Source organism: Melospiza melodia, chromosome 2 (genome assembly GCF_035770615.1).
Source record: "Melospiza melodia melodia isolate bMelMel2 chromosome 2, bMelMel2.pri, whole genome shotgun sequence".
In the NCBI taxonomy this organism is placed as follows: Eukaryota; Metazoa; Chordata; class Aves; order Passeriformes; family Passerellidae; genus Melospiza; species Melospiza melodia.
In genome coordinates, this window is record NC_086195.1 from 65,864,888 (window position 1) to 65,892,501 (window position 27,614).

Genomic DNA, 27,614 nt, shown 5'->3' on the forward strand with positions numbered 1-27,614 from the left:
CTGAGGCTGCCAAGGGAAACAAACTGGCAGGAGAAAGGGGAACAAACTGGCTTGGGAAGCAACAGGAGAATGGGGAGAAGTAACTCAGTGATTGAAACAAGGACACTCTGGGAAAGGTGAGCACCTGGATCCCGGCATCATGCCCACAACATCCCAGGCCCTGAGAGGTTTCAAGGCAGTAACATACTTGGGCAAAGGTATTGAGAAGATCCAGGTTTGGACTACCAGGGCAGGACTGTGGGCACTGTCCGCAGAGATTTGGGGAGGGTGGAAGGAGGCCACGGGCAGAGATGGTGGTGGGGAGGGGTCCCAGGGCTGGACAGCCGGGGGATTACAGGATGGGAGCAGGAGCACTGTCAGAGCTGTGCAGGAAACTCAGGGCTTGGTTATTAGTGGGAAGAAAACTGCAGGAAAAAGGGGCCACGTAGACCTCCCTCCCCCCTCCGCACGTGTAGCTTACGGTTCTGTGTTGAGAGAAGTATTTCCAGGAAGGAAGAAGAGAAGAAGGAGGAAGATGTTTGGTTTGCTGGGCAGCTTGTCCTTCCCCATGGTGCAGAGCAGGTTGTGCTGAGCCAAGCAGTGCTGCTGTTTTCCTGCACCTTGTAATTCCCCTCCACTCGGTGCTCTGTCAGCCTCTTTATAGCTGCTCTCTGCAAACAGCCCAGGGGCTGGAGGAGATAAGGGCTGGGGGCCAGGGCCCATCCGGAAACAGGGAGAGGCAGCAAGGAGGAGCTGGAACACAGGGACAGGATTTGGCCAGAGACTCTGCAAGTGGGGGAAGGGTATTTATTTGGGTAATGCTTATATTAGAAATCTTTGAATGATTCATACTCTGTTTTCCTTAACCCATCAGAAATCCACAGTGTTGGGGATGTGAACTGTGTTCAGCACATGGTAATATTCCCTGTGGGCAGCATCCAATCACAGCAATCTGATTTAAATTTCCACAATATTTCCTTCACAGTTCCTCTTTATCAGCACTTTAAAATATATTGTTTTGATTTGGATTGACTGACACAGAAGGTAAAATTAATAAGTTAACACGGGCCATCATGAATATTGATGAATTCCAGTCACAGCATGCCACATTCTGCAAAATTTCCTCCGAGCCTTACAGTCCTCACTGCTTTGCCTGGCAAAGATGACACAAAAATTTGATGTGTCCTACACCTCCAAGTTTATAACCACTATAGAAAACACATTTTCCCTTGAAAACAAAGTAAGATATTGAGCTGTTTAATTTTAATCACTTTAAGCCAATCCTGGTATAGTTTCCTCTGATTTTTCAGTTTCTATTTTTTAGCTTTGTAGGTGACTGCCAATTGTCCAAAAGCAGAGTGGACAACTCCTTCCTTGCTGCTGACTGCAATTGCAGGAAGAAAAGGTGTCTGTAAATACTCTCTGTACTTTCACAGCACTTGTACATGCGGAAATCCTTGTCTGCTCCAGAAGTCTTAAACAGTTTTGGCACCTTTGCCACCAAAGGTAAATAATCCCAAGAAAGACACTTGTTTCTCTAATGTGATCCTGTTCAGTCTCCTCAAGGATGTAGCACAATGCTCGACCCTCAAGGCCAAAGCCAAGCAATAAAGTGAACTTTAACCTTTGAAGAACAGGCATGTGTGAAAAGAAAAAGCTGTGGAAACGTTTCTTGAAGACACTGGTATCATGCCTAAGGTGGTCCATGCACTTTCACCCAAGAACTCCTGTTGGAAACCAGCAGCTCTAGCAGAGGAATGTCTCTCCTTAATGCCAGCAGCTTTGTGTGGTGACAGGTGAGGAAAAACCCACTGTAAAACTCAAGACTTATATGAACAGCTCCAGTTAACAAATTGTATTAGCTGTTCAGCTAAAGGCAGAAAAAATACTACAGGAGAGAAAAAACCACAAACATCAGTATTGTTATTTTAAAGGAAATCCAAATGATGATATTAGTTTTCCCAGCCTGAGAAAAAGCAAAAGCAAACAAACCCAAAGCAATTTATTTCGTATGACAAAGAAGTATGACAGGAAAAAGTACTTAGATAAATCAATAGGAATAATGGCAACACCCAAAGACATAAAAAGGGGTTTCTCATTGTATAGGAGACAAAATGCTTCACAGACCACAGTGAAGGGAAGGTCATCTATTAAAAAAAACCTCAGAAAATATGAACATTTTACAAGTTGTACCAAGCAGGAACAGGAAGATACACAATGAAATGAAATACCATAAAACAGCTTCATCAGCTAAACTTCAAATGAAACTGGAAATGTCAGAATGAATAAAGATTATCTACTTTAGTTGCTTGTTGAATAATTTAACCTGAGAGAAGGGCCTGACAGCAGATGAACTGCCTTTCCCAGACGTGGACAGCTGGGCTGTCAAATATAACTCATATTTCTGAGGTGTCATACGAACAAATGACTAAATTCAGGCATGGCAAAACCATCAATGAATTATTTTCATTTTAATGCACTTTATAGATTAAATTGCAAACCAGATTGGTAGCTGAATTTTATAAATGGTCCTGTGACCATATTTTCCGTGATGTGAGGTGGCCATCTGTAGGGTAAGCCATATACAAGGTATTTAGAGGTTTTCTGTCTTTCTCAGCTGTGTTATAACAAACATCCACAGTACATATAAATTTGGTCTTGCCTTAGAAGAAATTTATACTGTATGCTGTAAAAAAGGCTATAAACAAGGTTGTTTACCCTGAAGCATGAGAAATCCAGCGTGTGTCTATTTGATACTTACAGTACACAGCACACACAGAGTAGGATAAATTGCTGAAATCCCATTATAAAATCCATCTAAGGGAACTAGTGAACACTCTCTAATAATTTAAAAACCTGTAAACAGGAAACTGCTCGCATGTTAGCAGATATTTTTGGATATTGCAGAGAATTGAAGATAATCCCTGATGCAGTAACAAATGACAAGCTGTTTTAATTTATACTTTTGTACTACTCAGAATTTTGTCAAGGAGGGGGGTAGAAAAAGCCAAAACATTTACAAATGTGTCTCTGACCAGCATTCAGGTCAATCAATTATGCTTTTTTTTGAGTCATATGACTCTTCAGACAAAAATTTTCCATATAAAAAGATATATTAAATGCATATAGACTTTCTGTTTAGCTTTGGCTGTAAAGTTAGTGTCTGGACTACCTCTCTCCTCAGGTACAGGCATCTCATGAAGGTTCTTCTGCTGGCCCTGAGGTTATGTCTAAGTCAGGTTGGACAGTGTTTGAGCCAGGCTTTCCTCAGAGGTGCACAGTGGCAGGAGCAAAGGTAAACAGGCCAAGATTCATACAGAGAAACAGTGAGCATGTGAAAGGAAAAAAATTGTTTCTCCCAAGGGCTATGTAACAACAGAACAGGTACCCACAGGTGCCATGAGACACCCATCCCCAGAGACCATCCACACTTCATAGCACAAGGCCATGAGCAGTGAAGAGAAAACCCCTGATATTCATAATCACCATGGTGACATGATACAAGGCCATTGGGCTCTCTCTGTGCTACAGCTAAGCCAGATGTTTGGTACCAGCACATGAGTCCTTTCCCAGTGCAGACAGGAGCTGGGGCTCAGCTGGTGTGTCTGTCCAGGATTTTGAGATAGAGGATGCTCTACGAAAACCAAATAAAGTCCTAGTGGAGCATGAGGCGAGGCAATCAGATATTGTCACATTTAATCCTTTCCCCTGCACCTCTGCTTTGTTCTGTTCCAATTTGTTTGGCAGGGCAGAGCTGACATTTCAGTCAGGGGAAGGTGTGTGAGCAGTGTAACACAGCTGGAGAACACACCATTTATCAGGGAACTTTTCAACACAGTGTCCAGCTACAGAGCCTGTCCTGGGAACAGGACAAGACCTCTCCTAAGCAGCCATGGGCTCTGAAGGGAGAGCCAGCTGTGCATCCCACAATCAGTGCACAGGACTTTCCAGATGTGCTTCACCTTGGCACACACCTTGGGGACACACCTTGCCTTGAGAGCAAGGATAGAAGGGGAACTGCTGGGACCTAGAGCTTATCACTTCTAGAGAAGTGAAGTAGAAAACATCTGGCACAGTTATGCAATTGCTTCCAGTAATAACCCAGCCTTAACCTCCTTATGGGCAGTGAGTCAAAGGGTAGGAGGCTGAAAAAATGTGTGAGGTTAGCACTTTAGCAGCATGCACAGAGCCCTGTCATAGCCAGTGGTGATTTTTATTCCCTTCACCTTTGACTGCCTTGTTCATCTGTCTCTCTTCCCTCTCAAACAGGACTTTTTAAATCTCCCAGCTGACAGGTTATATACACACAGTGTGACAAAATGGGGTCCTACTGAAATCATGTTCTTAAGGGAGATCCTGGTTTGCCCAGTAGGAACAGTGGTGTGCCAGAAAGGAGATCAGTGTGCTGAGCTGCAGGAGTATCAGAAAGGGAAGAGTGAGACATTCCCTTGGAAGAGGTTATTAGATCCTGTATTCAATGTAATGCCTTGCTTTTAGGATTTTCTTGACCCTCAAAAAGTGATCCTTTACTAGGTCAAGCAGAAAGAAGCTTTCTCTTACTGTGAGCTATGGGACTAGCTTAGACTGAGTTGCTTTTCCACTTGAAAATCCTTGAGGAAACTTTTCATTGTTGCTCTGAATAAAAAAATTCAAATGTATGAGTGATGTGCCTCAGGAAGTCCTTCTCTGACATTTGGCGTTGCACAGCCAGTGGTGCCAGACGTGTGCCCACACTTCTGTGTCACCTGGCTGATGAATCAGATGGTGGGGGTCACATCAGTTCAGACAAAGCCCTACCTCCCTAAGTGTCCACCAGGTACAAATGAACTCAACAAAGAAATAATCAGAGAACAAAGCTGAGTTGCTTCCTCAGAGCAATTTGATATTGTCATTTGTTGGCTGAAGGGTGTTCTGACACATTTCTGGCCTTCTATGATCATTGAATTGGTTGGTCATTACTCATATTCCGTATTTGACACAGGTGCTGAGAAGAAGATCTGAACATCTAAATCATACAGGTGAGATCTTGCTGTACCATTGTCTAATAGTTTGGCACTGTTGCTGTGACACTGTGGGGATCACAGAGGATTTGGGTCAAAAGATGGAGCAACCAAACTCCCAGAACTGAAGACTCCTTTGTCTGACCCTAGCTAAGCATTTGAGGGGCCTAAGCAAGAGAATGCTTCTACACCAGAGCTTATTTTTCTGGAGAGACCCATTTTTCCTCTAGATTTTGCATCCTGCTGCCTGCATTGTGGATGCCACTCATCTTCTACTGTAAAAGCATTTATGTTCACTTTTCAAAGAAGGTATGGTCGTTAGATTTCTTCTTCTTAACTAGGCTATAACATCAGCCTTTTGCAGATCCTTGAGTGTGGACTCCACATGGGCAGCAAATCAATTCCCACGGCACAAATAAACTCTACAAAGAATTACTTAACACATAAAAGGGAAGTAAGCTTGACAGAGCACTTCAGTAAAAGACACTATGACGTGATTATACTTTGTTAATCCTTTTTATCAATAAAAATTGCATTTCAGAATAGCTTTTAATGTACTTCTAGCAGAGCCATGCATGGACCCATAAGACATCCAGAGCAGGTGAAAGGACAGTGGCAGACACTCACAGTGAAGCTGGGAGTTTCCCACTTATTGTAGTGTTCCTGACCCAGTGCAATATCCTTCACAACAGTTTCACCTTTTTAAAATAGGTATGTGCAATACCAAGCACAGAAAGCCAGTGCATGTGCCTTTGAGTTGGCAGCAGTATGGTACCTCGTAGCAGCTCTTGGGCCAGTGAGCCTGATTTTGTCACATTTGGGCAACACAGTCTGCTTAGTCTGTATGTCTAAAAAATTACAGTAATTCTACCCTCTGAGGCCTGGAACACTCCCCAGATCCCTGGCACCTCAGGATTATCAGATGAGAGAAGAAGAAATGACATTCAGGCTGGTGGGTGTCCCTGGCTTGTTCAGCCCACAGTTAATATACTTGCTTCAGTTTCAGGTGTGTGGCACAAAACCTAGAGCTGAAACATGACACCAAGGTTCCAGACATCTTGGAGGTGTTGGAATGTGTTTTAAAAATATTGCTGTTCCCTGTGGGAATGGAAGCCAGGGAGACATGATCTAGATGTAAAAATGTGGAGGGAGAGTATGAGCATGGGATATTTATTAGATCTGACTGCAATGAGCAATTATGTTTGAGTTGAAGGATAAAATTGGGCAACAAACATTACATTTTCAGTATGCAAAGGAAGAGAGTGCAGTGGGAAATGAGCATTTCATGTTTTAATAGGCAGGTTTGATCTAAGAGGAAGATAAGATTTCAAAAGTATGATAAAAATGCACTTTATTTTTTTTCCCCAGGACCCTGTTTCTTCCCAGGAAACTATGTTCAGCAGAACAGAATAACATATTTGGCCAGACCTGAAGGGATTTTTATGAGTTCCATGTGAGATGCTGAAGCCTTAACTTAATTGGCCTTACATTCCTCAGGAAGATATACACCCTGTATCCACATCCACTCAGTCTGCTCTCCTTTTCAACCTTGTTACCATAACTATTGATTTCTCTTGCTTTAGTCCAGCCTGATGCTCATGTAAATCAAGTCGGTTGCTACAATCTGGGCTGCGTCAGGAATGCAAAATTCACAGCCTTTCTTGCTTTCCTCCTTTTCCTCCTACTGCCAGTGATGTTTTAATTTTGACATTCTGCATGCAGATCAGAAATGTACCCAAAGCTATTTCGTGTCCCACAAATTTCTTGTCTGTGGAACTTAAGAAAGTGGCTTTTTATAACATCAGTATCATGCATATCCTGCATGGCAAGCCCTGTGGAGTACTAAAACTCAAATTTTTTAGTGCAGAGAGAAAAAAAAAAAATGTTTTGGGGAGAGGAATATCCTCCATTGGTCTGATGATTAATTTTCACCGGAAAAAAAATGCTACCGCAACCATTAGCAAATCTCCTGGTGGAATGGATCCTGTCAAAACACATCCTAGCACTGTTAGCCCTCGGCACCTGAGCAGTTTGCACTTAAATCCCTGCTGGGCCCTGCGGCAGTGGTTCCCGTTGTGCTCCTGCTGCATCCCTGGTACTGGGATGCACGGAGCGGAGCGCGAACCGAGGCCCTGGAGGCCTGTGGGATGGGCGAGGGCACGGCTGCTGCCCCCGTGTTTCTTCCCCCAGCCCTCCCGATGCTGCTCTGCTAGTGTGTTAGCGTTTGCAGGAACCACCACGGCTCCAAGCTCGATGAAGGAGGGGATGAGCAGAGGGGCGGGAACACGGGGAGGGTCGCTGCTGGTGGCTCCTACCGTGATGCATCCTGGATTGGTTTGGACAAACTCTGGCCAGACTTGGAGGGCCCGGCAGGGTGAGATGGAGGATGTGGGTCCAGGCACTCACAGGTCTGGACTGCAAGCTGTCCCTTTCCTCACCTGTCTCTGGTGAGCACAATGCAGTCACTCCACGATGTTCTCACCTAAACCCTTACTCTTATGCCAGAGGGCAAAGGCAGTGCTGTCACAGGCCTGGGGAAAGGTGAGGGAGGGGCTGTCCAGCAGCCATGAGCAGTGGGTGCCATCTCTGCATGTGGGGGGACTGAACACCCTGTGTATTGCAGGAGTGGCCAGGGGTTATCAGCTGTAGCTGAGGGACGAGGCAGAGTGCTGCACGCAAGACAAGTGCGTTCCTCTTCTCATCCTCCCCCAGCCAGCAGTCATGGCATGTGGGCTATCATCAAAATGCCTCCTCTGTGACACTGAAAAAAAGCCAATGCCCAGTGTAAAAGGGAGGTTTATTGGTGGAAAGATATACCTGATTATGCTACAGAGCTGGAGAGATGCGCTGTGAAAGGAAACAGATTCAGACACTAGCTCAATCAACATCATGGAGTCCCACTGTGATGCAATGGCTTTTTCCAGGACTTCATGACAGAAGAAAATAGGATTCTTGACCACTTGTTCAACATTTATGATGCTCCTGCAGGTGAAAATCCAAAAGAAAATAACCTCAGTGACAACCAAGAGTTGCAGGTTATAAAACACAGACATTTTTTTCAAGATACAGGGTAGTCAATTCTTTCTGTGTGAAACAGACAAAAGCTGGACCAAGGTCTTGCAGCAAGCTGTGCCTGGACTCCTGAGAAACTGCTCATGAGACAGCAGCCAGCAGAACTGCTGTGCTGAGCAGGATGCAGACCTGACCTCCTCTACAGCCCAGCAGCATCATCCTCTGACTAGTGAATACATTGCCTGCATGATTCATGCCACCTGGTGTTCTCCTCAGATAAATGTATTTACTGTCCCAGAAAATGTTTCTGTTAGTCCATGTGGAAAACTTTGCTTGGGTCTGGGAAGCATAGGCTACAGAGGGAAGACTTTTGAGGATGGCCATAGGTAAATGGTTCTTTGGTACATATCTGTGCTTTTGGGGAAGCTTTGAAGGTATTTCCCGGTCTTTCCATTATTCTGCACTTTGGCTTTCATTCTAGATGCTAAGCTCTTCCCATGAACAGCAGCGTGGTCCCCACTTAGATTCCACTGGTTCATGGGACAGGACCTGGCCACTGTCTCTGCTTTCTGAGAAGCCTTAAGGAGACTTCATTTATTTGAGAATGGTTCCTGTTCTACTCATTCTGCTGTTGCTGCTTTATAGTTCACTTTCTTATCTGCCTGTTGGGTTATTTTCTGGCTTTCACTTACCTTTTTGAATCCACAGTCCGTTTCTGCAACAACCTCTTTGCAAGGTGATGAGTATTGAGCAACAGCATACTCTCCTGGAGGAGAAGAATAGAAACATTCTTGTTACCCTGGAGAACCCTTCTTGTGCCTTTTCCTGGACATAACCTATGCATGCTTAAACTGGAGATCCTTGAAATATCCTTTATTCTGGTGCATGTATTTTCATAACTTTCTAGTCATGCCTACTGATCACCTTGGGCATGAGACCAAGGTGAATAAAGTGAAATGAGTCTCTCCCCTGGCCCCAGATTCAGGTGCTGATGGAGTCCAGAGGAGTGCTGTTTGCAGCAGGGCTGGTTCTGGCTGTCCCTTAAGGCACACTGTTTCTGCTGTGCCTGTCCCCACTCTTCACGCTGGTTAAAATCAAAGCCATACCTGTTTCATAGTAGTCATAGATCTGCACAGGTGCTGGCTTGGGGTGGGTCACTACAAAGTCCTGCTCAACCGAGAAAGTGATTTCCTTCCTTTTCTTCTGTGAGAGCTGGGATGGAAGGTCAGAGATCACATCAGTCTTTTTTTTGTACAGCACCATCCAGAGCAGACAAGGGTGGTAACTGACAGGCTGCATATTCCAAATCCCACTGATGCCACACCCACAGATATGGGACAGCCATTATCCAAACACGCTTGGAGAGTCCAAAGTGAAACTGAACTGAAAAGTTAATAGATTTTTCTGTGCTGCTTGTATCACCTGATTCTGTAATTATTGCATATCCTGTTGCCAGAGGTGGGAAAAATGTCCAAAAGGACTGAGTTTAATTTTCCAGGACCTCGCAACAGTCAGGATAATAAAATTTGGTATTCCAATTCCTCCCACTTCAGACATGGACATTATGCGCCACCAAGAAACTGGGAATCAATTTGCAGAGTCTGTCACTGGGGTATTGGCTTCTGTTAGTTCTACAGTGCCCTGAGTAAATTATTTGCTAAGCAAATTCTGATTCAGGGATTAAATTACAAGCAGAATTTTGCAATGATCTAGTGTAAGAGAAGCAAAGAAGATCTTTCCAGAGGAGAATGAAAGCAGTGTTTCACGTCCTGTTGGAAAGACCGAGGTTTATAAGAAGCCTACCAAAGAGGCATAAACACAAGGGAACTACTTTTCTGGTGTTTATCTGCTTTTTACTGAAATAAGAAAGAATGTTGTTTAATTTCAATGTGCTATTTTTTTTTTAAATGAGCATTTTTGATTTTGTAGTTGCTGGCAGGACAGCTGTCAGTTTGAAGCTCTTTGGAAGGTTGGAAAGTTACATGCAGTTTGGGAAGTAAGCAGCTTAGTGATAACAGTAGAAGACTGTTGAGGAAGAGAACATGATAAATGCACCATATAGGGGATATCCATATTGTGGTTATACCATTACATGCTGTTTCCATCCTTTGTGAAAATTGAATAGACAGTGACCAGAACTTACATTTTGCAGATAAAGGAGGACGTGATTTTTCTTGTTTTCTACTTGCATCACTGTTCGACTGCCAATGAGCTTTGAATCAAGAAAATGGAGATAAATATATTTGTAAAACATTACAAAACAAGTGCTGCATCAGACCCTACTGCTGCATTGGTATTCATTCTTCTCCTAGTCAAGTTTCAAGGGTTGGTAGTTGACTTTTAAGAGTCCAAATAGAGTCCAATAGATTGAAAGGATGGACAAAAACCTACCACTTGACTTAGCGGGGAGTATGAGCTCTTTCCAAATGCACGAGTTGCTGCAATTCACTTGTGGAATTCTGCCTGACTCTGGTGTGATCTGCATTTCAGAGCTAGTCTGAGAGGTTTCCCACCCCTTCCTGACCTGGGCAGTGCCCAGTTGTGGCTGCCAGCTGCTTGGGCTTGAGCTGAAACCCTTCCTAGTTTTAAATACAGGAGGGTCAGTGTGTTTGAAGCTCCCTGGAGGGCATTCCCTCCACCCAGGAATGAACAGTGCAGCCATGCAAACACCTCACAGCGTCTGTGGCTAAATGGCTCTTAACCATGCCTCTGGTAATTTAGCCTTGCTCCTCTAAGTTTACCTTATCCAGGGATGACTTAACAGGAACAAAGCCAGAGAGCATCTTCACATCAATGATGAGCATGTTGGAGCTGCTGCGTTTCCCCATGTAGCTGAAACAACAGAGGGCCCTGTCAGGGTCTTTGGGGACTCTGTGTCTAACAGGCTGATACCAGCAGCATATCGATCAGCCTGTGGTTCTTGACTTCATCAGCTGCAGTGAAAACACACAGCAATGTTCTCTGTGTGCCTCGTCATCTGTGCAGCTGGTTTGCTGGTGGCACATTACCTGCTTACGAGGACAATATCAAATTTTGCTGGTCTGTCCTGTGGGCAGGAAGCATTTGATGTCTGTACTGAAAGCAGAAATCCAGAGGACCCCTCTGGAAGGTGAATGTTGTATCTCAATGCTGTCTGGAAGAGGAAAAAACCCTTTTGTTCAAGAATGCCAAAGTTTTTTTTGCATTCCAAAAAAACAGACTTAGTGAAGTTTTCTGGCAATGTTACACTTGGTTTTATATGGAAGATGCTTGCTTATATCAATGATGAACACGTGACTTCTGCTCTTTAACAATGAAGGTGCTTGTACTCAGAGCCACCTCCCAGAAAGAAGCCAGATGTTGATCAGAAAGGACTCTTTTTCCATGCCAGGACTCCCCAGGACTCAGAGATGTGGGATGGAAAAAAGAGTGTTTAAATGGTTTAGGGAAATCAAACAATTGGGAAAAATAAAGAGGAGTCAGATAGAAAATCATCAAAACAATTACTATCTTGTATGCAAAATATGAGACACAATGAAGAACAAAGCAGACATTTACTTGCATAAATACACATCCAGTGCCATTCATTGTCAGGCTGTATTTCCCAGGGACCTCTGGAAGGGGAGTCTGTTGCACCAGGAGCCTGTTCTCATTGTTGACAAAAAATACCTTCTCAAATGGCTTTTGGGAAGTGATCTTGACTCCGTTTTGTGAAGAAGACCTGTAGGTGGCCTCTCCATAAGCAGCGAGTGCTTGAAGAGCAATGACTGTGTCCTGAAGAAAAAGAAATAATAAAAGACAATTGGCTACACAGCGTGACCAGTGCAGAGGAGATCAAAGTCACTGTTGCAATACCCATCACACTTGCTTCTTCCTGAATTAGTGTATAATTCCAGGGTTCCTGTACAAAAGGAGCCATTTCATTCTCTCATGTATGCTTTAGGGTAGGAGAATCTCTCTCCTGACACAAGGGTCTCAGAACATAAAATCTGAGAAGCAGAGTGCACTTCTAGAGTTTTTCATAGTGGGGAAGTCGGTGTTTTCTGGGGAGCTACACACAACTCATGGGTCACCTGACAGATGGGACTTGGTGTTTTCTAGGCTCATCCCCTACACAAATATCTATTTATTGCTAGTCAAATTACTCTTGTAGGGTTTCAAACTTTCTGTAGTTAAGAAGAGGGGGGAAAAAAGTATTTTGATCTCCTAATATGAAGGTTTGGTTTCTCTCAGACAGCAATTAGAAAAGAGAAACAGAACTAGGTAGTCAGAGCCCTGCTGGAACCCTAAAACAGTGCCCCAATTCCTAGGACTAGCTGTGGAGTGGAAGGTAGTTTTGGCACCTGGGTAGAAGAGAAACCTCCATAGGGATTCTGCTGCCTGATGATCCACTGCACAATCCCTGAGGCCTTGGTGAGATCCTCTGTATTCCGGTTGGGTTTGTAGAGCAATGCCAACAACACGTAACTGGTGATCTCAACATCAGCCGAAGGGGCATGGTCAAGGAAGGAGGGAGATTTGTCTGATGGAGGCCTCTGCTCCTGCTCCCAGTGCTGTGAGCCATCTGAATAAACAAAGAGAGGAACCACAACTGATTACAGGTGCCACTGCTCTGGACTGCCTTGGAGTCTCACTGCGTCTGGGCCTCTTCCTCAGAAGGACTCTCTGCACATCAATGAATGCACTGCAGATTAAGTCCACAGATCATTCATGTGGTTTGGCTCATGTGCCCACTCTCTCAATATTGTCAAGGTTAGACCATCAGTAAGATCTGTTCCATCTTCCCATTTCCCAAATTCTCCATGTGACCGAAACTCACCAACTTCCTTTGCTGATTTCTGTAACTCTTCAAGGAATGATTCACATTTTTCTGACTTGCCAGCTAAGCAGAAAGCATAGGCCATGAGTGCCTGGGTGTAAATTTCACTGATATTCTTCTCAGATGCAGTCTCCAGACAAAAAAAGGCATTTCGGATTACAGGGTACTTAAAAACAAAAAAGCATATGGGTTTAATTCAGGATAGTAGTCTTCACCTGCTCAAAAATTTATTTTCTTTAAACTTGTTCCTCATCCTGTCACTATCACAGCAATGAGATTGGGACTTGAGCTTGTATAATGACTTCAGGAAAGAGAATACAGAATTATTCAAGGAGAGATTTCGCAGGAAGCATCAAACAAATCAAGTAGCTTTTAATGGTGTTCTTGACAAGGTTGGTCCATAGATTTCACAGATAATTCCTTCTGCTTACCTCCATGATAATTATTTGCTCTGAATTTCTATAGTCAAGAGTTTGTTGTCTTGAACAAATCTAACTTAGTGGTTTCTATCCTCACTGACTTTGGTGTAACTTTAATTCTGCAATGTTGTACTAGGCTTACACCCACAAAAAATTTACAGTTTGACTCCATGTCTCCAGAAAGGATACGAAAAAGTGGAGGCTAACTCATGTATTGAAGTCTAACATCACCTCTCTAGTCACCTTTGTACTGCCAAATTTTGAAAAGGACAGATCAGCTTTTGCTCTGATGGACATTTGTTTTTCCAGGATACCTTTTAGTTCCATTTGTAGATTTTATAGATTTACCTGCAACAACTTACTTTCTTGACTGGGCTGTCTTTGAAGCTAAGCCAAGGTGTGTGTGTTACTACCTATCATGTGTAGGTTTCTACCTATCAAGTCTTTTTATTGGAAACTAAAGGATGTCACTAAATGTTTTGTGACTGGCAAATAGAAGATGTAATCCCACAGAGGTATGTACAGTTTCTGCTCAAAGACTGGTGGTTTAAGAGATGTAGAGATGGAGATTTTCTCTGTCACAGCAACCAGTGCAGATACAGAGCATGGTCCCCTACTCTGGGAGCTCTCTCCCTCTCTTTCTCTCTCTTACTACCTAGACAATTTAGCAGGTGCTGGACCCAAGGCAACAGCCAGGGACCAGTTCCATCTGAGTATCAGATAAGTCTCCTTACCGAGCTGGAGTGCCCAGCTTCCAGCATGGCAATGGTGGTGTAGGCAGAAAGCGACAGCTCGTCGTCTACTCCTCCCTGGAAACAACATGGAGAGAGGAATAATCTGTAAATGCCACAGATGAGAGCCTTTCAATATTAATTGCCATGTCCCAGCTGAGAGAGTATGGACAGTTCTACAGGCAGCCTGAAGGGAAAGAGAGCAGTCACATAGCTCTTGAATAGCTCACAAATCCAGGGAAGCCTTTTCTTATTAAGTCCAAAAACATCACTCCTTCAAGCTTACACTCCTGTAACCCTATCTCAGGGGCACATAACATGTAAAGCAGGTGTACAAAAGCTGACTGAGCTGAAAATACTCATTATAAGATGCAGAGAATTAGCCCTTGGAAGAAGACAGGTATTTCGAGCAATTTATAGTTTTTGGCAGTAATAGGAGAACATATTCTTAATGAAAAAGTATAAATTTGACCAAGTAGTAATTCTCTGCTACCTTCAAGGCATTGTTGAAGAGTGTGCCAGCACTCCGGAAACATCCATCTAGCTTCTGTTTGCTGGACAGCCACAGCAGGGTTTGAGACTGGACACGGTCATCAATGTAGATGAAGCGACCAGCTTGTGCAAATGATCTGTACACAAAGGCAGTGAGCCTGCAAGGGAAGGATGGAGATGTGAGATGAGCACTGGAAGAAACAGAAGAAATCAGCCCTCCTGTTCGTGCTCCTGAGAGAGAGAATAGTTAGAGGAGTGGTAGCTAGATGGGACATGGGGAGAATGTCCAGCACACTCTGTGGCTGCCCCTGTCTACAGAGCACCACAGTGCAATGGCTTTCATTGGAGACAGCAGGAGTGTGAATCAGAAAGTCAGCTGGGTCTTTAGGGATCAACTTCTTCTCATGCACCTGGCCTGGCAGAGGATGGAGAGACATTTCCTTTAGTACTTCCCAATGCCCAGTCCTAGACAGCTCTGTACATCTGATTCAGCCAGTAAAGCTGCCTCTTACCTGCACCATAATAATTGAATGTAAATTCATCTCTGAGCCAATTCTGCCCCCAGTCACTTACCAAGTGTTCCCTTCCCTATCTCTGGTGCCAAAGATGCTGTAGGACCCATCATGACGTTTGTATGACAGCTGCTTCTGGTAGCCTGCAAGAACATGGAAAAGGAAGTGATCTTGGATGTAAAATCAAAACTCTATTTTGTTTGCTGACATATTTGTCTGGGAAAGAATGGAAAGGCAATGTATATCTAACAAGCAGAAGGGGAGCTCTGAGGGAATGGAAGTATGGAACATCTTGTCTGGCAGAAACACTGAGAGAATAGGCAGGGCTCTATCAGCTCAATGCTCCAAATAAGCATACAGGATCAGGATACATGTTGTGCCTGAGTGGGAAAAGAGAAGGGGATTGGAAGACAAAACCTCAAAGGAAAAACATGGCAGTTGAATGTCAGCAAAAAGACATAAGAAGATAAAGGAAAGTAAAAAACGTCTTGTTCAGGGCAAATCCTTGGGTCTCTGGGCTGTGCTGCAGCTGTGATGCCACCCGCCAGGGTAGACATGCTGCTGCTGCTGCTGCTGCTGCTGCTCACAGGCCCTCAGCAGGAATCTCAGCACACGTTGTAAGGGAACCACAAAGCTCTCACCGCTCACTAAGTATCCAGTGGCCTTGGATCTGACCTCCCTGCTCAGCTGCCCTGTCCTGTTCAGATAGTCCAGGACGTAGATGTTGGGGGCAAACAGGACCATGTTCTGCTCCCCACAGCCAAAGGGCATCTGGAGGAGCTGGTGCAGGTTCTGCATGGCAGTGCCCATGATGTCACCTGGGGAAGAGGAGATGAGAGAGGGGGATCAGCACAACTCGTGGTCACTCAAATTACCAGTAATTTCCATTTCACAGGCAGAGTCATAAAAACCTATCAGGGGTTGGGAGGCTTCCAAAGAGAACTTTGTTCTGCTTTGCAGTCAACAAAGAATCCTTTCCCTGCCTCTCCTTGCATAGTCTAAATTGCCCTTACCAGAAACACTCCTTGTTTAGGTGCCACTTTAAGCAGATACTTCTTGCTGGAAATGAAGGGAACTTACAGGAAACTTCTGTTACCAGAGGATGGAAGGGAATAGCCAGAGCTAATTATTGCAAGCATTTATTGCAAAATTAACAGCTAATGCTGCAAAGGGATGTTGATAATGCAGATGTATCGCAGACCACCTCTTAGTTGTTATTTCTAGGAAAGGTAGCACAGACCCAGCAAGGGATTTCTGGAAAGAGCTTCTAAAAGTCACTAAGCAAGGATTTTATGGCTAGTGAGTCGTGTAACCAAATCCATATTCTGAACAGACTGAATAGATGAATAGATTCTACTAGCATCTCTGATTTGTAGGTGAGTGTGTAGAAAAACACCATACTGGTATGAATCTGGCTGAGGTCATAAGTCAGAACTGTGCTCCTGCTTCAGAGAAAGACTTTCAAATGCACTAAATTTAAACAGAATAGTGAAGAGTGATGCAACTGGTATTTAAACTTCATCTTGCTGATGCAGAGCATTGCTGGACAAGATGAGAATCAGTCTCTTTTCTCAAAAGTTTCCCACACTAGAGTGGAAACTCACATTTTGAATCTTGAAAGAGCTTTCATGTTTTGTTTATATATATATATATATATATATATATATATATATATATATATATATATATATATATTATTAAATATATATTTACCAACAACAGAAAAGGAGGCTCTGGCTGATCCTTCCAAAACATTTGTAGGTAGCTCTAGAGATATATCTTGAATAATTGCATCATCTGTGGAGAAAAATATTTGTCATTTGTAGAGGAATACTAATTATAACAGTGAAACGTTCCTGTTACAAATTGCACAGTACAAAATTGCACACAAGTGACAGCAGTAAAGTGAAACTCACAGCATTCACCAAGAACACGAAGAGAGAAGGGGACACAGCAAAACTGAAATTGTGAATAAAAGATCAAGTGGTCAGGTCATTGTCATTGCTCAATAGAAACCAGTGAAACAGGGTAAGGTTGGTGATCACAGGTTGTGTTACCTGTGACCCTTGGGAATTCATTCAGTGACACTATTGGTAAAGCAGATTTTTTTACCTCTTTTAGGCCAGTCAGGAAACCTTAGGAGCTGTTTGCCATCACACTGAGATGGTGTGGGAAGGAACATTACATTCCCTCTCCCATTCCCACCAGAGGTGGAAAGCTGTAAGATACAGGTATCCATGGAATAGAGGACAGCACTCAACATGAGTGAAAGAAACACTGGACATAATTTGCACAGAAAGGTCATCTCCCTTTGAGAGCTTCATAACAGCCTTTCTGCAACACCTGGGCACATCTGGGCAAGGCACAGATGCTGCCTCAGTGATATGCACCAGACCACACAAGAATTTGGTAGCAGGGAACATGTTTTTCACTCATATTACACTCATGTTAGCTGTCATATGGACAGATCTGGGAAAAAGGAAAGGGAAACCATCAACAAACACTGCAGGAAAGAGTGCAGACTCCAAACTTCCTTTCAGTTCTTCTCACAACAGTGGTATATAAGACCCTTACCTTCTGTACAAATTAAGGAGTTTTGAGTCTTTTCCCTTCTGATTCCTTCAGGCTGCAAGGAGATGGAAAGAAAAGACACTTGCAGTGGATGAGACAAAAGCATGCAGAAGAGATTCAGTGTCAACATGCCACCCCCTTCCCCAACCTCCTATGTCACAGAACAAGTGGATTGAAGCAACAGTTTACAAGTTCATGGATGATGTGGCTGCTCCTAAAAGGGAGATCACATCAGATGGAGCCCCTCATTTCCAGTTTCTCCTCTGCATGAGGGAGACATGTCAACACCCACTGATCCTCAGGGAAGAGGACATCAGATAGGAGTGGACTTGGTCATAGATTGAACAGCCAGACCCTGTCCCAGACAAATGAAGGTGGAGCAATACCAGGAGTTCTTTAGAGAACCTGAAAAACTTTTCCTTGCTTTTGGTACTTCCAGCATGTTTTAGTTTCCTCGGGAAAAGGAATGCAGGACAAACAGTAAGAGCTGCCAGCAGTACCTCAACCAGCAGTGTTCTGATCTGGGTGTCCCTGTAGGCAATACTGATGTTCCTGGGAGCTTTGTCTCCACAAGCTTCATCATCCTTGGTCTCTGCAGTAATGCTGAACACCACATTACCTTAAATAGCAGCAAAAAAAGGAAAGAAATGGACCCCTGCCATGCAGGATGATGAACAAAGTAAGACATTTCATCTGATTAATAAGATGAAGTAGTTCAACATAATGCATGGTCAGTCACTCTAGGTGAGACATATGGGAAGAGAACTGATCTCTAAAAATGGCAATGATAAAGACACTGAAGCTGTGGAGAAGCTTTTTAATCCAGAGAACTGGGAAGAACAGTGGTAGGCCAAGCTCTCTGGGTTGGAAAAGCATTAAGTTTTTTCAGGTAAGATATAAATTAGTATCAATCTTGGAACATAAAACTAAGTAGATTCAAAACACTTACCAATTTCTTTGGGGAAAATATTCCAGACAAAGGTCCTTCTTTGCTTGGCACATACACATCCATCATCCTCTGGGGAGATGAGTTTGGCTTGATAATCAAGGGAATCTGACAGTGAGACATTAATCTGAAAACAGAAAGAGTAATGCAATGGGATGAAGGTTTTGTGCCATATTGCAAATGGTGCTTTATTGTCAGAGGAGGTGAGACACTCTCTGCTTACATATGGAGTTAAGTGTAGGGCAGATTTAAGGCCTTGGATGATGATGATGTTTGATTAATCATCCATCAGATTTTACCTCTTGCTTCTCTCAATAGTCTCACTGTTAACACAGGATGTTAAGCATCCTATGCACACCTGATTCTTAAGGAAAAGACCCCAGTGAAACCATTGATGGCTTGCATATCTGTGGATGGTGAATGTGCAAAGCACTTGCTTCCTTTCTCTATGGATCTTGATATACAGCTGCCTTACAGATCCGGCCTAGTACAGCTCACAAGATCGCCCTTTGCTCTGTACTGTTTGTTCTGAGAGGGCAAATCCAGTCAGGATAATCTGTTGTCAGCTAGAATGAGCAGTACCTCAGTCGAGAGCAGGTCCAGCCACCTGCACCAATCATTTTGCTGCAGCTTCTTTGGAGATGGGATGAGGTCTAGGAATGTGGGCAGAAGTACACACCTTGATGCAGTGGTCAAGGTAGTTGAAGACAGTGGCTCTAAGCAGGAAATCCTCTCCTCGTATGATGGAGTATGGCAAGGTCAAGTCAACAAAGAAAGGCTGCAAGGCTGTCAGGGTGGCAGGCACAGACATGCCAAATCCAGCCAACCCTTCCACACAGAAAGCACTGGCTTTCCATTTGGTGATGGTGTCAGGGATGGTGTATGAGATGCTGGCTTTTCCAGTAGAGCTGGTGGGAATGGAGAAAGGATGAAAGCTTCAGAAACAGTAAATTTCAGATAACTTGCTTCTCAGTATATGCAACAAGTTTTGAGGACCAGAACCACCCCTCTTCTGTCTGCAGAAATCCTACATACAATCCCTGGAATTTATCACTAAAATTTGAGAAATTTTTAATCATTTAAATGTTCCTCTGCCCATCATATCCTTGAGTTTGGAAGGACAACTCAGAATTCTTGTTCTGTAAATCTGTATTTTAAATAAACATGTCCTTCTGAGGAAGGGAACATGACTCATGGTATACACATTGTGACAACAGATGTCTTTAGGGACATCTTTGGAATTAGACCATGGAAAAGAGAAGGGCAGATGGGCAGCTGATGACTGAAAAATGAGGTCTTCTGGGCCAAAAAGGAAGAAGAGTTGGCAAGGGATTGCCACCTTGCAGGACATCAGAGAACATAATTAGTAATTCCTAAAGCAAGGCAAAGATATGAAAGAAGCAGTACTCACTTAATTGGAACTATATCCCAAATCCAAGCTTCAGGAAAGAATTCCCGAATAGTCTCAAGGATGACTGCCCTCTCTCGTTCCTCCCTAGCAGCTTCAGCTGGTAAGAGATAATAAGAATTTAGTAAAGCCTGGTTCATATAATGGAGATGCCCAGAAAGGACAGGTTTGAATGTGCATGGGCCAGTATGAAGGACAGTAAGTGTTCTACCATTACCTTCTGACTGAGAATATATAATATTCTTATATACACATATGGCCACACCAATATTATTAAATGCTGCTAATATATCCCTCAGTTAGGTATAACCTGGTGTCAAAGGAAAAAGAAAACATTGCTTGAAGTGTTGTGGTCTCTCATGAGCATGAGACCTAGGGCTAGAACTCAGAACACTTGACTCTTAGCTCTGATTACTGTTCACATATTCTCACAGTCTTTTCCAACTAGCTCTGGTCAGAAGGGAATCAATGTCAAGTGTTAGTTTTGTGTGACACTGCCAATTGCCAACAATTCCCATGATGAAACTGGAGATGAATCAGAAGTGTAGACCGGAAAGACTCTTTTGGGCATAGGCCATTAGCTTTAGCTCTCTCATTCAATGCCAGGCCTATATTTAATATAAAAAACAAAGTGGTTAATGAGTACTGTCCATGTGTGTGTAACAAGAATACCTCCTCCTTTAGGAGAAAGGTAAATCTCTTTCTTGTCCTCTGTGTTACCTGATGATTTGATGTGGTGTGCAGAAGCCACGTGCCCTGCATTCACTACGTATGGTTGGCGCCTTACAGTCTCACCAGTGCACACAACTGGCTGTCGAACCTTTGAGTTGGTAAAAAATTTAATTCCCATATCCTGTAAAAAACACATTTTAGTGTTAGCCGTAACCACATTGTAGCTGAGATTTGTTCCATTCTTCCCTCTTTCCCATTGCTGTGTTTCCAGCACAGAGGTGCCCAGAGACACGTTGGGAGCTTTGTGTGTGCTGGAAAATCACAGCAGGCACCAGAATCAATTGAGAATAGAGATCTAAGAGGAGAGTTTGTTGTGTATGAGTTTTACTAATACTTTACTAATATAAAAATATATTTTACTAATATTTTTTACTAATATTTTACTAATATAAAGATGTATTTTACTAATATAAAAATACTCTGTTTGCAGAATCTAACACTACATAAGCAGCAACTCACTAAAGCATATTTAAGTAATGTACAGGACATTTACCCTGAGGAATTGATACACATCTGGGCCTAATCCAGACATTACAGGTGTGTAATACAAGCCTTTGTGAAAGATGTGGTCAGATGAGACACAGGGCTCTTTGGAATCTTCTTCTAGATTGAACCCGTGGAAGACGTAGCCTTGAAAGTCTTGTAGGGGATGCAGGCTGTAAACCTGTGAGGTGTAAGGAAACAGGAACTGTGAGCATGTAAACATCAACCTTACCTGCACCATCAAATACTGCAAATTGCCAAAACTGAGATGATAACCTGTGTGAAACCATGCCTGTTTCCTGGACTGAGAAACAGCTGAATGGCTGGGATCAGAGGGCAGGGATCAGTGGCACAAAGTCTAGCTGGAGGCCAGCAACCAGTGATGTACCACGGGGTACTCCAGTACTGGATCTAATCTTGCTCAACATCTTCCTTGATGATCTGGATGTTGCAGCAAGGGTCTACCCTCAGCAAGTTTGCTGATGGCACAGAACTGGGAGTAGTGGCAGATATGCTGGAGGGTTGTGCTGCCAGAGACCAGTCACGGGTTAAACTAAATCCCAGATGAAAGAGGACTTGCAGTCCACAGGAAACAAAATCTGATTATTGCCTACTAAAGATGGCTTATGACCAGCACGTACCAGAAGCTGTAAAACTCTAACTCAGTCTAATGATTTCAAGTGGAGAGACGCTGTAATGGAGGAGGAAGAAGCAATGGGAAGAGACAAGGCATTTGGTAGCTTACCATTTCCATGGACAGCTCTTTCTCTGGCTTCAGGAGCAGCACACTCTGATCCACTGCCCTCACAGCACAGAAGGAGTTGGCAGCAGCTTCAATGACCAGGCTGACATTGGAAGCTGGGTGCAGATGCTTTTCAGAGAATTCCAAGTGGACCTGAAATTCATCAAACAGACGTTGGCATGGCTGACCCATGCTGCTGGGGCTGCTCTGACTGTGTGTGGAGTGGACAAGAAGGACAGTGGAAGGATTTTCTGTTAAAGCACAGAAGATCTGCCTGTAGGAGAATGTCTGGTCTCTGCTGTAGCTGTTGGCCAGGCCTCTGTTATAACAGGGACTTAGGCAAAATAAGCATATTTAGATTCTTGTGATATTAGGCAATAAGCATATTTAGATTCTTTAAATGAAGCCTACCTCAAGTGATTTAAAACAAAGTGTGATTCTTTTGCTGTCATTATCAAATCAAATGGAAAATTATTATGACTTGACTACATACACTAATCCCTACTGTGAGAAAATCATGTTTTTCTTAGGTCCATGGCCCATGTTAGCAATGTATAAAACAGATTTTGAATCTATTTGGAACAAAATCTGTTTCACATTTGTTTTAGATAAGTGGAAAAAAATAGGAGGGGCAATTAGAAACATTTTGTTTCATTTCACTTGGTTTGTCCTGTTCTACAGTTTCATGCATTTTAGCTTTTAGGAGCTAAAGATTAGAAAAATATTACTGGTGAAATCTGAGTTTATAATGATGAATGAAAATGTACCATAAAAAAAAAAAAAAAAAAGAGGAAGAAATACTTAAACCCCAGACTACTATTTTGGCTTTCTTTTCTGTGTGTATTTAGTTCTGCTGAACCTAAATTGAATTTTTCAAAAAAGAGTAAAAAATTAGATTGAATGATGAAGTGGGATTAGTCTAAAGTGTGTTCACTATGTTGAAGAATAGAAAGTCTAAAAACAGAACTGAACACTAGTAGAGTTAAGAGTGTCATGAATAATTTGGGATTTATGTGGGTCTCCTGAAAAGTTTTTAATGTTAAAGGAAGATATGTCTTCTGGCAATAAGGTTAGGAGGTAGTGGTAGAGGAAAGATATAAGGCCAAAGAGAAAAGAGAAAAATAAAAGGAGTAATGTAGAGAGAAGGAGAAGGAGACAAGAAACAAAACTGGAAATCTCTTGTAAATGTCTACACAAAGAATTTGTATTTATCTGGCAGCAGGTAAGGCTTGCTATATCTTAGTGCCTCTCACCTTGTGTTTGAAACACTTCTCAACTGGCAATGGAACACTGTCTGCCACCAGCTCCTTGTCAGGGTGTAAGGTGTACACCAGCAACCGAAGGACTGGAGCCATTTTCTCACTGACCACAAGGGGAATGGTGAATGTGCCATTCTGGCCTGTCAGAAGAAATAAAGGCATCAATAAGGAAGGAATATCAAAGATTTACTGTAATAGTAGCTAAACTCAACAGGTCTGTAACTTTACCAGTCAGTGGAGCAATCTGAATATGATAAACTGAACAATTTTCCAGGAGGTGATGGGCCTGGATTTAATCCAGGTGGTCTCAGATTTATTGCAGATTTGAACACCATATTCAGATAGGACCCTAGAGCAGACACTCTGCATTCCCTATGTCATCCTTTGGGAAGATCTTTGGAGAACACTATTTGACTAACATAAAATTCAGTAATTGCTGGACTAAACCTGACTTTATGGTGATCTTAGTGGTAGTGCTACTGTCATGCACACAAGCATGGGTGGAGAGAGATGCGGCCCTTCCTGTTGCTGCTATATTCAGCCATCTGGGTGTTTGGTTGTTTCTTTGTTTGTTTTAATGCAAAAATATGGATTGGCAACTTAACTTACCAGCTTGGACATTAACTTTAATTTCCCCTGTAAGGACAATCTTGCCTTTTGCCATGCCCTGTGCAGAGAATATCAAGACATGTATGGGTTGGCAGAAGTTGGAGGGAGAAAGCAGCAATCAGGTTCATTATGCGTGGACAGGACAATCTACAATGAGATGATCTCAAATACTTAAACATAAGCCTTAGGGCATGCTGAATATTCCCACTGCTGCTGCTGGGGACCTTGTTGCTGGTCACAAAGCAGAAGCAAAAGGAAGGGAAAAGGGGGACAGAGAATGCCATGAAGATGACTCACTGCTGTAATTTCCTGTGGATGGATTGCAAGAGAGCTGACCAGCAAAGCCCTTTCAGCAAACCAACCCACAACCTCATACTCACCACATAGTAGAAGTTCATGGTGCTGATTCTCTTGTATCCTTCTGTGTTTAAGACATAGTGCACAGTGATCACCCTCTTCTGCCCACATTTCAGGTCTTTCCACGCGGGCTCAATCCTCACAAAACTGCCAGTCCAAGAGTAGAAGCGCTGGACGGAGAGAGACGCTTCTGGGTAGTAAGGCTCTATCCAGCCTTCATAGTGGCAGTGGTCACTGGTTTTATAAACTGCCTGAACAGGAGAGGGAGTGGGGAATAAGAGGATAACAAACACATGTCACTAGGGAAGTTGTCATCACATTCTGACATCAGAATGATTAGTTCACATAATGCATATAGATAAGAACTGCATCTAAAGCAAAACTGGTGAGGAAAGAACAGCCTTGCAGCAAGCCATTGCATTCAAGTCATTGTATTGCAAGAACTCAGATGCTTTCCTCACTCCTCTTATAGTAGTTTTTGAGAGCTGTACACAATGAAGAAAGATGAAGAAAGCATATTTTTATTACCAGAATTAAAACCTAATTCCATCCTTTTTTTGGGTTCAGTTTGAGAGCAGCCATCTCTCTCTTTGTCTTTATTTAGCCTTGTTTTGTACTCACTTTCAGACTGATCTCGGGATCAAGCATTTCGGATGTGTCAATGCTAAACTGAGCAACACCATTATGATCCGTGGTGAAGTTGTCTGTATTCCTGTTATTGACATATAGCTGAATGACCTCATTGGAAATTGGAGAGTTGTCTTTGTCAACCAGCTTAATCTGTAAAAGGGAATGTGAAACATGTTGAATGTTTTTCTGTATGTAGATACTGATATTTTGCACTCCTTTGCTCTCCAAACAGCAGAATTACTTTTTTGTCTTCCTTCAAAGCCATACTTGATGACTGAAATTTCTGTCTTTGCTTTTTGGCAACTATCTGAGCTACCTTATGAGGTTTGGAGCAGGAGCTTCCTCAGCATCTGCCACACCACTGATAATGTCCTCTTGTGGAGCAAGAACTTTAATGAATCATCTCTTTCCTGATCAGTCCCTTCTGACTATACATTTCCAGTTTGAAATATATATTTTCATTTCTCCCTTCCTTTTTTTCCTTCCTTACTCTTGAGAGTCTGCTGCTGCTATTTGCAGTGTGTGAAAACCTTTTCTCCACATCTTTGCTTTAAACATTTTTCTGATTCTGTCTACACTGTCTCTGCTGTTTATGTGTTAAACAAGTAACAGATCACATTAAGTAAATTCTATGTTGCTAGAAGTGAGAATTAATTTTGATTTTTTTAAAGAAAAAAAACAGAGTGGGAATGCGAAGCAAATAAGAAAGTTATATAGACTTTACAGAGGGGAAAAACCCCACCTTTGAAAGACAATTTCGTCTCCTTTCAGTGTTACTGGTCCCCCTTATTTTTGTCTTCATTGGCAAAAAATGAACCGAAGGAGAGAGATTTATCCCTACCCTTTAAACAACTGACAGAGTTATGTGGGTATTGTCATGAAACAAAATAATGAAAAACCTTTCTGAGACAGAAACTCTTGTTATTTCCTTGATTTTTTTTGTGTGCTCTAAATTCCTTTCCCTCTTTCTTCCCTCATCCACCAGTGCTTCTATTCATGTCTGGCTGGCATGTGATGGTCAGATCTGAAGGGAGAGGCAGTGATTTATAGCAAGCTTAAAATGCAAGTTAGAGAAATGCTAGCTAATGAATTGTTCTGATTTCAAGTGTTTCTGGCAGAATCAGACTCAGAATGAACTAATAGTCTTCCGCATTCAGAATTACCAGTAGGGCATTGTATGTAAGGAAAAGGACTGGGGAGAACACCCCCAACCAAACAGTCCCCTAGATGTTGCCATCATTGTTGTTATGTGATTGCCTCTCAATCATCTTCAGCACAAGCCCTCCAAGCTCTTGCTTACCTGTCCAAAGTAAGGAATTCCTCTTCTGAAGTGGCGATCCATGTTCTCAAACTGTATGGTGCTCACCACTCGAGTTATGGAAATAACCTGAGCAGCTGTAAATTGCAGGCCTGGAAGACATGCCCAGAGTCAGGAGAAGATGCACTTTGTCCTGCACAGAGCATCTGCAGAGTTTGCCTGGAGATGGTCACTGTGCTTGCAAAAACAACCCTCCTCAGGGGGACATTCTGGTACTCAGCAAGCAGAGGCTATCTCCTATTCTCCTTCTTGACCACACCACTTTTGCTGTTTCTGCCTGCCTGGAAGGGATTACCTGTTCCTTTCTCTGTCACAGTGGCTTTCACGTCAAGGTTCCTCATGTAACCAGTGCGATGTAACTCAAAGATGTTGGAGCTGAAGACATGAGAGAGGCAACCATCTGTCTCCAGCTGGACAGGGAAGAAAACAAATCCTGTTGTCAAGGATCATAGCTTGCAAAGGGTGTTGACAATATACAGGAACCTTCTTTAGTGAGTGAAGCCTTTCCCAGTACTTTCAACATGATTTATACATGTTTATGGGAAACTGAGTCATGAAAAAGAAGCATGTCAATCCTTCAGTCCTGCAGGAGGCCAAGAAGAGAATGAGGTGCCCCGAGCTCCTAGCCAGTCATACCACAGAGAGATGAGTAGGGTGAAGAGAAGCATGAAAGAGAGAAAGCCAAGCGTGATGAGCAAAGGGAGAGAAACAAGAACAGAGAAGAGAGGAAAAGCATGAAGAGGAATAATAATTATGTGTCATACATTTTTGGTAAATGATTGACAAACTGGGCTTTTCTTGCACCTCCCATATGAATCAAAATCCCTGCACACACTGAGCTTGACTTTCCCTTCAATAGGCTGGCCATAGGTGTACCTAGGGGAAGAGGAAATATGATCTGATGAGGTCTGTGAGCTAATGCTTGAAAAACAATCTTAAGCTAATGTGTGCAGGAATAGATTCAGGACAGCAGTGAGCTGGGAAGCCAGAGCATGGAATAGTTTCACAGGTTTTTCCTAACTCTCCTGCTTTAACAAAATAGAAAATACAACTCAGAAATCAAAATTAGTTCTTTTTCACACCTAAACCTATGAAACAAAGCCACACTTTGAATGCAAAAACAAAACATATGTGGCTTTGAATGCAAAAACAAAACATATGTGGCAAAAACAGAACAGATGTGGCTACTGACCAAATTAAGACTGTTGTCTCCAATCTTCAGCTTAAACTGGAGTTCCAGGCTCACTGAAATCAAAGCAAAACTCCTCATATCTGCTAGAGGATTGGGATTTCAACTCTGGATTCCAAATTACAAGATCTTGGTGTTGGTGGAAGCAAGGTCCTTCTGAAGCACCAAGCTTGGAGGGGGAGTTAGACAGCTGGAACCATAAGATCCCTGCTAGAATTTAATGCTGCTCTGCTTTATGAAGGTTTCCCTCTGAAGCAGGTTGTTGGGAGTGGACACATCCTACTTTACCAGGAAACCTCAAAAGATTTACCTACCTTGTACAACACCATGTGGAACCAAATACTTATACAATAAAATGACATGAGCAGACAAATAAATGAAAGCTCCAAAGACCAAGTCAACCCTCAAAGACCAAGTCAACCCTCTT

General features: G+C 42.9%; 2 protein-coding genes and 1 long non-coding RNA gene across 5 annotated transcripts in view; 1 reads left to right on the plus strand and 2 right to left on the minus strand.

Annotated features, from left to right (window-relative positions):
• The window catches only part of LOC134414304 (alpha-2-macroglobulin-like), a 37,010-nt gene extending 36,337 nt beyond the window's left edge, over window positions 1–673 (minus strand). For 2 of the 3 annotated variants that reach the window (XM_063148669.1, XM_063148666.1), the window contains exon 1: window positions 461–673. In XM_063148669.1, the coding sequence (XP_063004739.1) occupies window positions 461–549 (89 nt within the window). In that variant the 5' untranslated portion in view covers window positions 550–673. The remainder of the gene's footprint in view (window positions 1–460) is intronic. The other variant, XM_063148667.1, reaches the window with a different exon arrangement.
• LOC134414307 (uncharacterized) lies at window positions 1–9,409 on the plus strand. The gene is made up of 4 exons (XR_010026701.1): window positions 1–116; window positions 1,304–1,775; window positions 4,961–4,997; window positions 6,348–9,409. It is a non-coding gene; the product is annotated as an uncharacterized LOC134414307 (long non-coding RNA).
• LOC134414306 (ovostatin-like) overlaps window positions 7,944–27,614 on the minus strand; it is a 25,003-nt gene continuing 5,332 nt past the window's right edge. Inside the window, exons 8-36 of the mRNA XM_063148672.1 lie at window positions 26,763–26,874; window positions 26,294–26,408; window positions 25,981–26,090; window positions 24,672–24,830; window positions 24,074–24,301; window positions 23,694–23,751; window positions 23,079–23,224; window positions 21,829–21,978; window positions 21,094–21,264; window positions 20,589–20,721; window positions 19,872–19,968; window positions 19,140–19,368; window positions 18,464–18,587; window positions 18,015–18,133; window positions 17,518–17,569; window positions 16,657–16,740; window positions 15,585–15,761; window positions 15,005–15,086; window positions 14,433–14,589; window positions 13,943–14,017; window positions 12,790–12,955; window positions 12,314–12,534; window positions 11,529–11,744; window positions 11,000–11,124; window positions 10,733–10,823; window positions 10,135–10,203; window positions 9,098–9,203; window positions 8,684–8,757; window positions 7,944–7,961 (exon numbers count right to left, since the gene is read on the minus strand). Of these exons, the coding sequence (XP_063004742.1) occupies window positions 7,944–7,961; window positions 8,684–8,757; window positions 9,098–9,203; window positions 10,135–10,203; window positions 10,733–10,823; window positions 11,000–11,124; window positions 11,529–11,744; window positions 12,314–12,534; window positions 12,790–12,955; window positions 13,943–14,017; window positions 14,433–14,589; window positions 15,005–15,086; window positions 15,585–15,761; window positions 16,657–16,740; window positions 17,518–17,569; window positions 18,015–18,133; window positions 18,464–18,587; window positions 19,140–19,368; window positions 19,872–19,968; window positions 20,589–20,721; window positions 21,094–21,264; window positions 21,829–21,978; window positions 23,079–23,224; window positions 23,694–23,751; window positions 24,074–24,301; window positions 24,672–24,830; window positions 25,981–26,090; window positions 26,294–26,408; window positions 26,763–26,874 (3,664 nt within the window). The remainder of the gene's footprint in view (window positions 7,962–8,683; window positions 8,758–9,097; window positions 9,204–10,134; window positions 10,204–10,732; window positions 10,824–10,999; window positions 11,125–11,528; window positions 11,745–12,313; window positions 12,535–12,789; window positions 12,956–13,942; window positions 14,018–14,432; window positions 14,590–15,004; window positions 15,087–15,584; window positions 15,762–16,656; window positions 16,741–17,517; window positions 17,570–18,014; window positions 18,134–18,463; window positions 18,588–19,139; window positions 19,369–19,871; window positions 19,969–20,588; window positions 20,722–21,093; window positions 21,265–21,828; window positions 21,979–23,078; window positions 23,225–23,693; window positions 23,752–24,073; window positions 24,302–24,671; window positions 24,831–25,980; window positions 26,091–26,293; window positions 26,409–26,762; window positions 26,875–27,614) is intronic.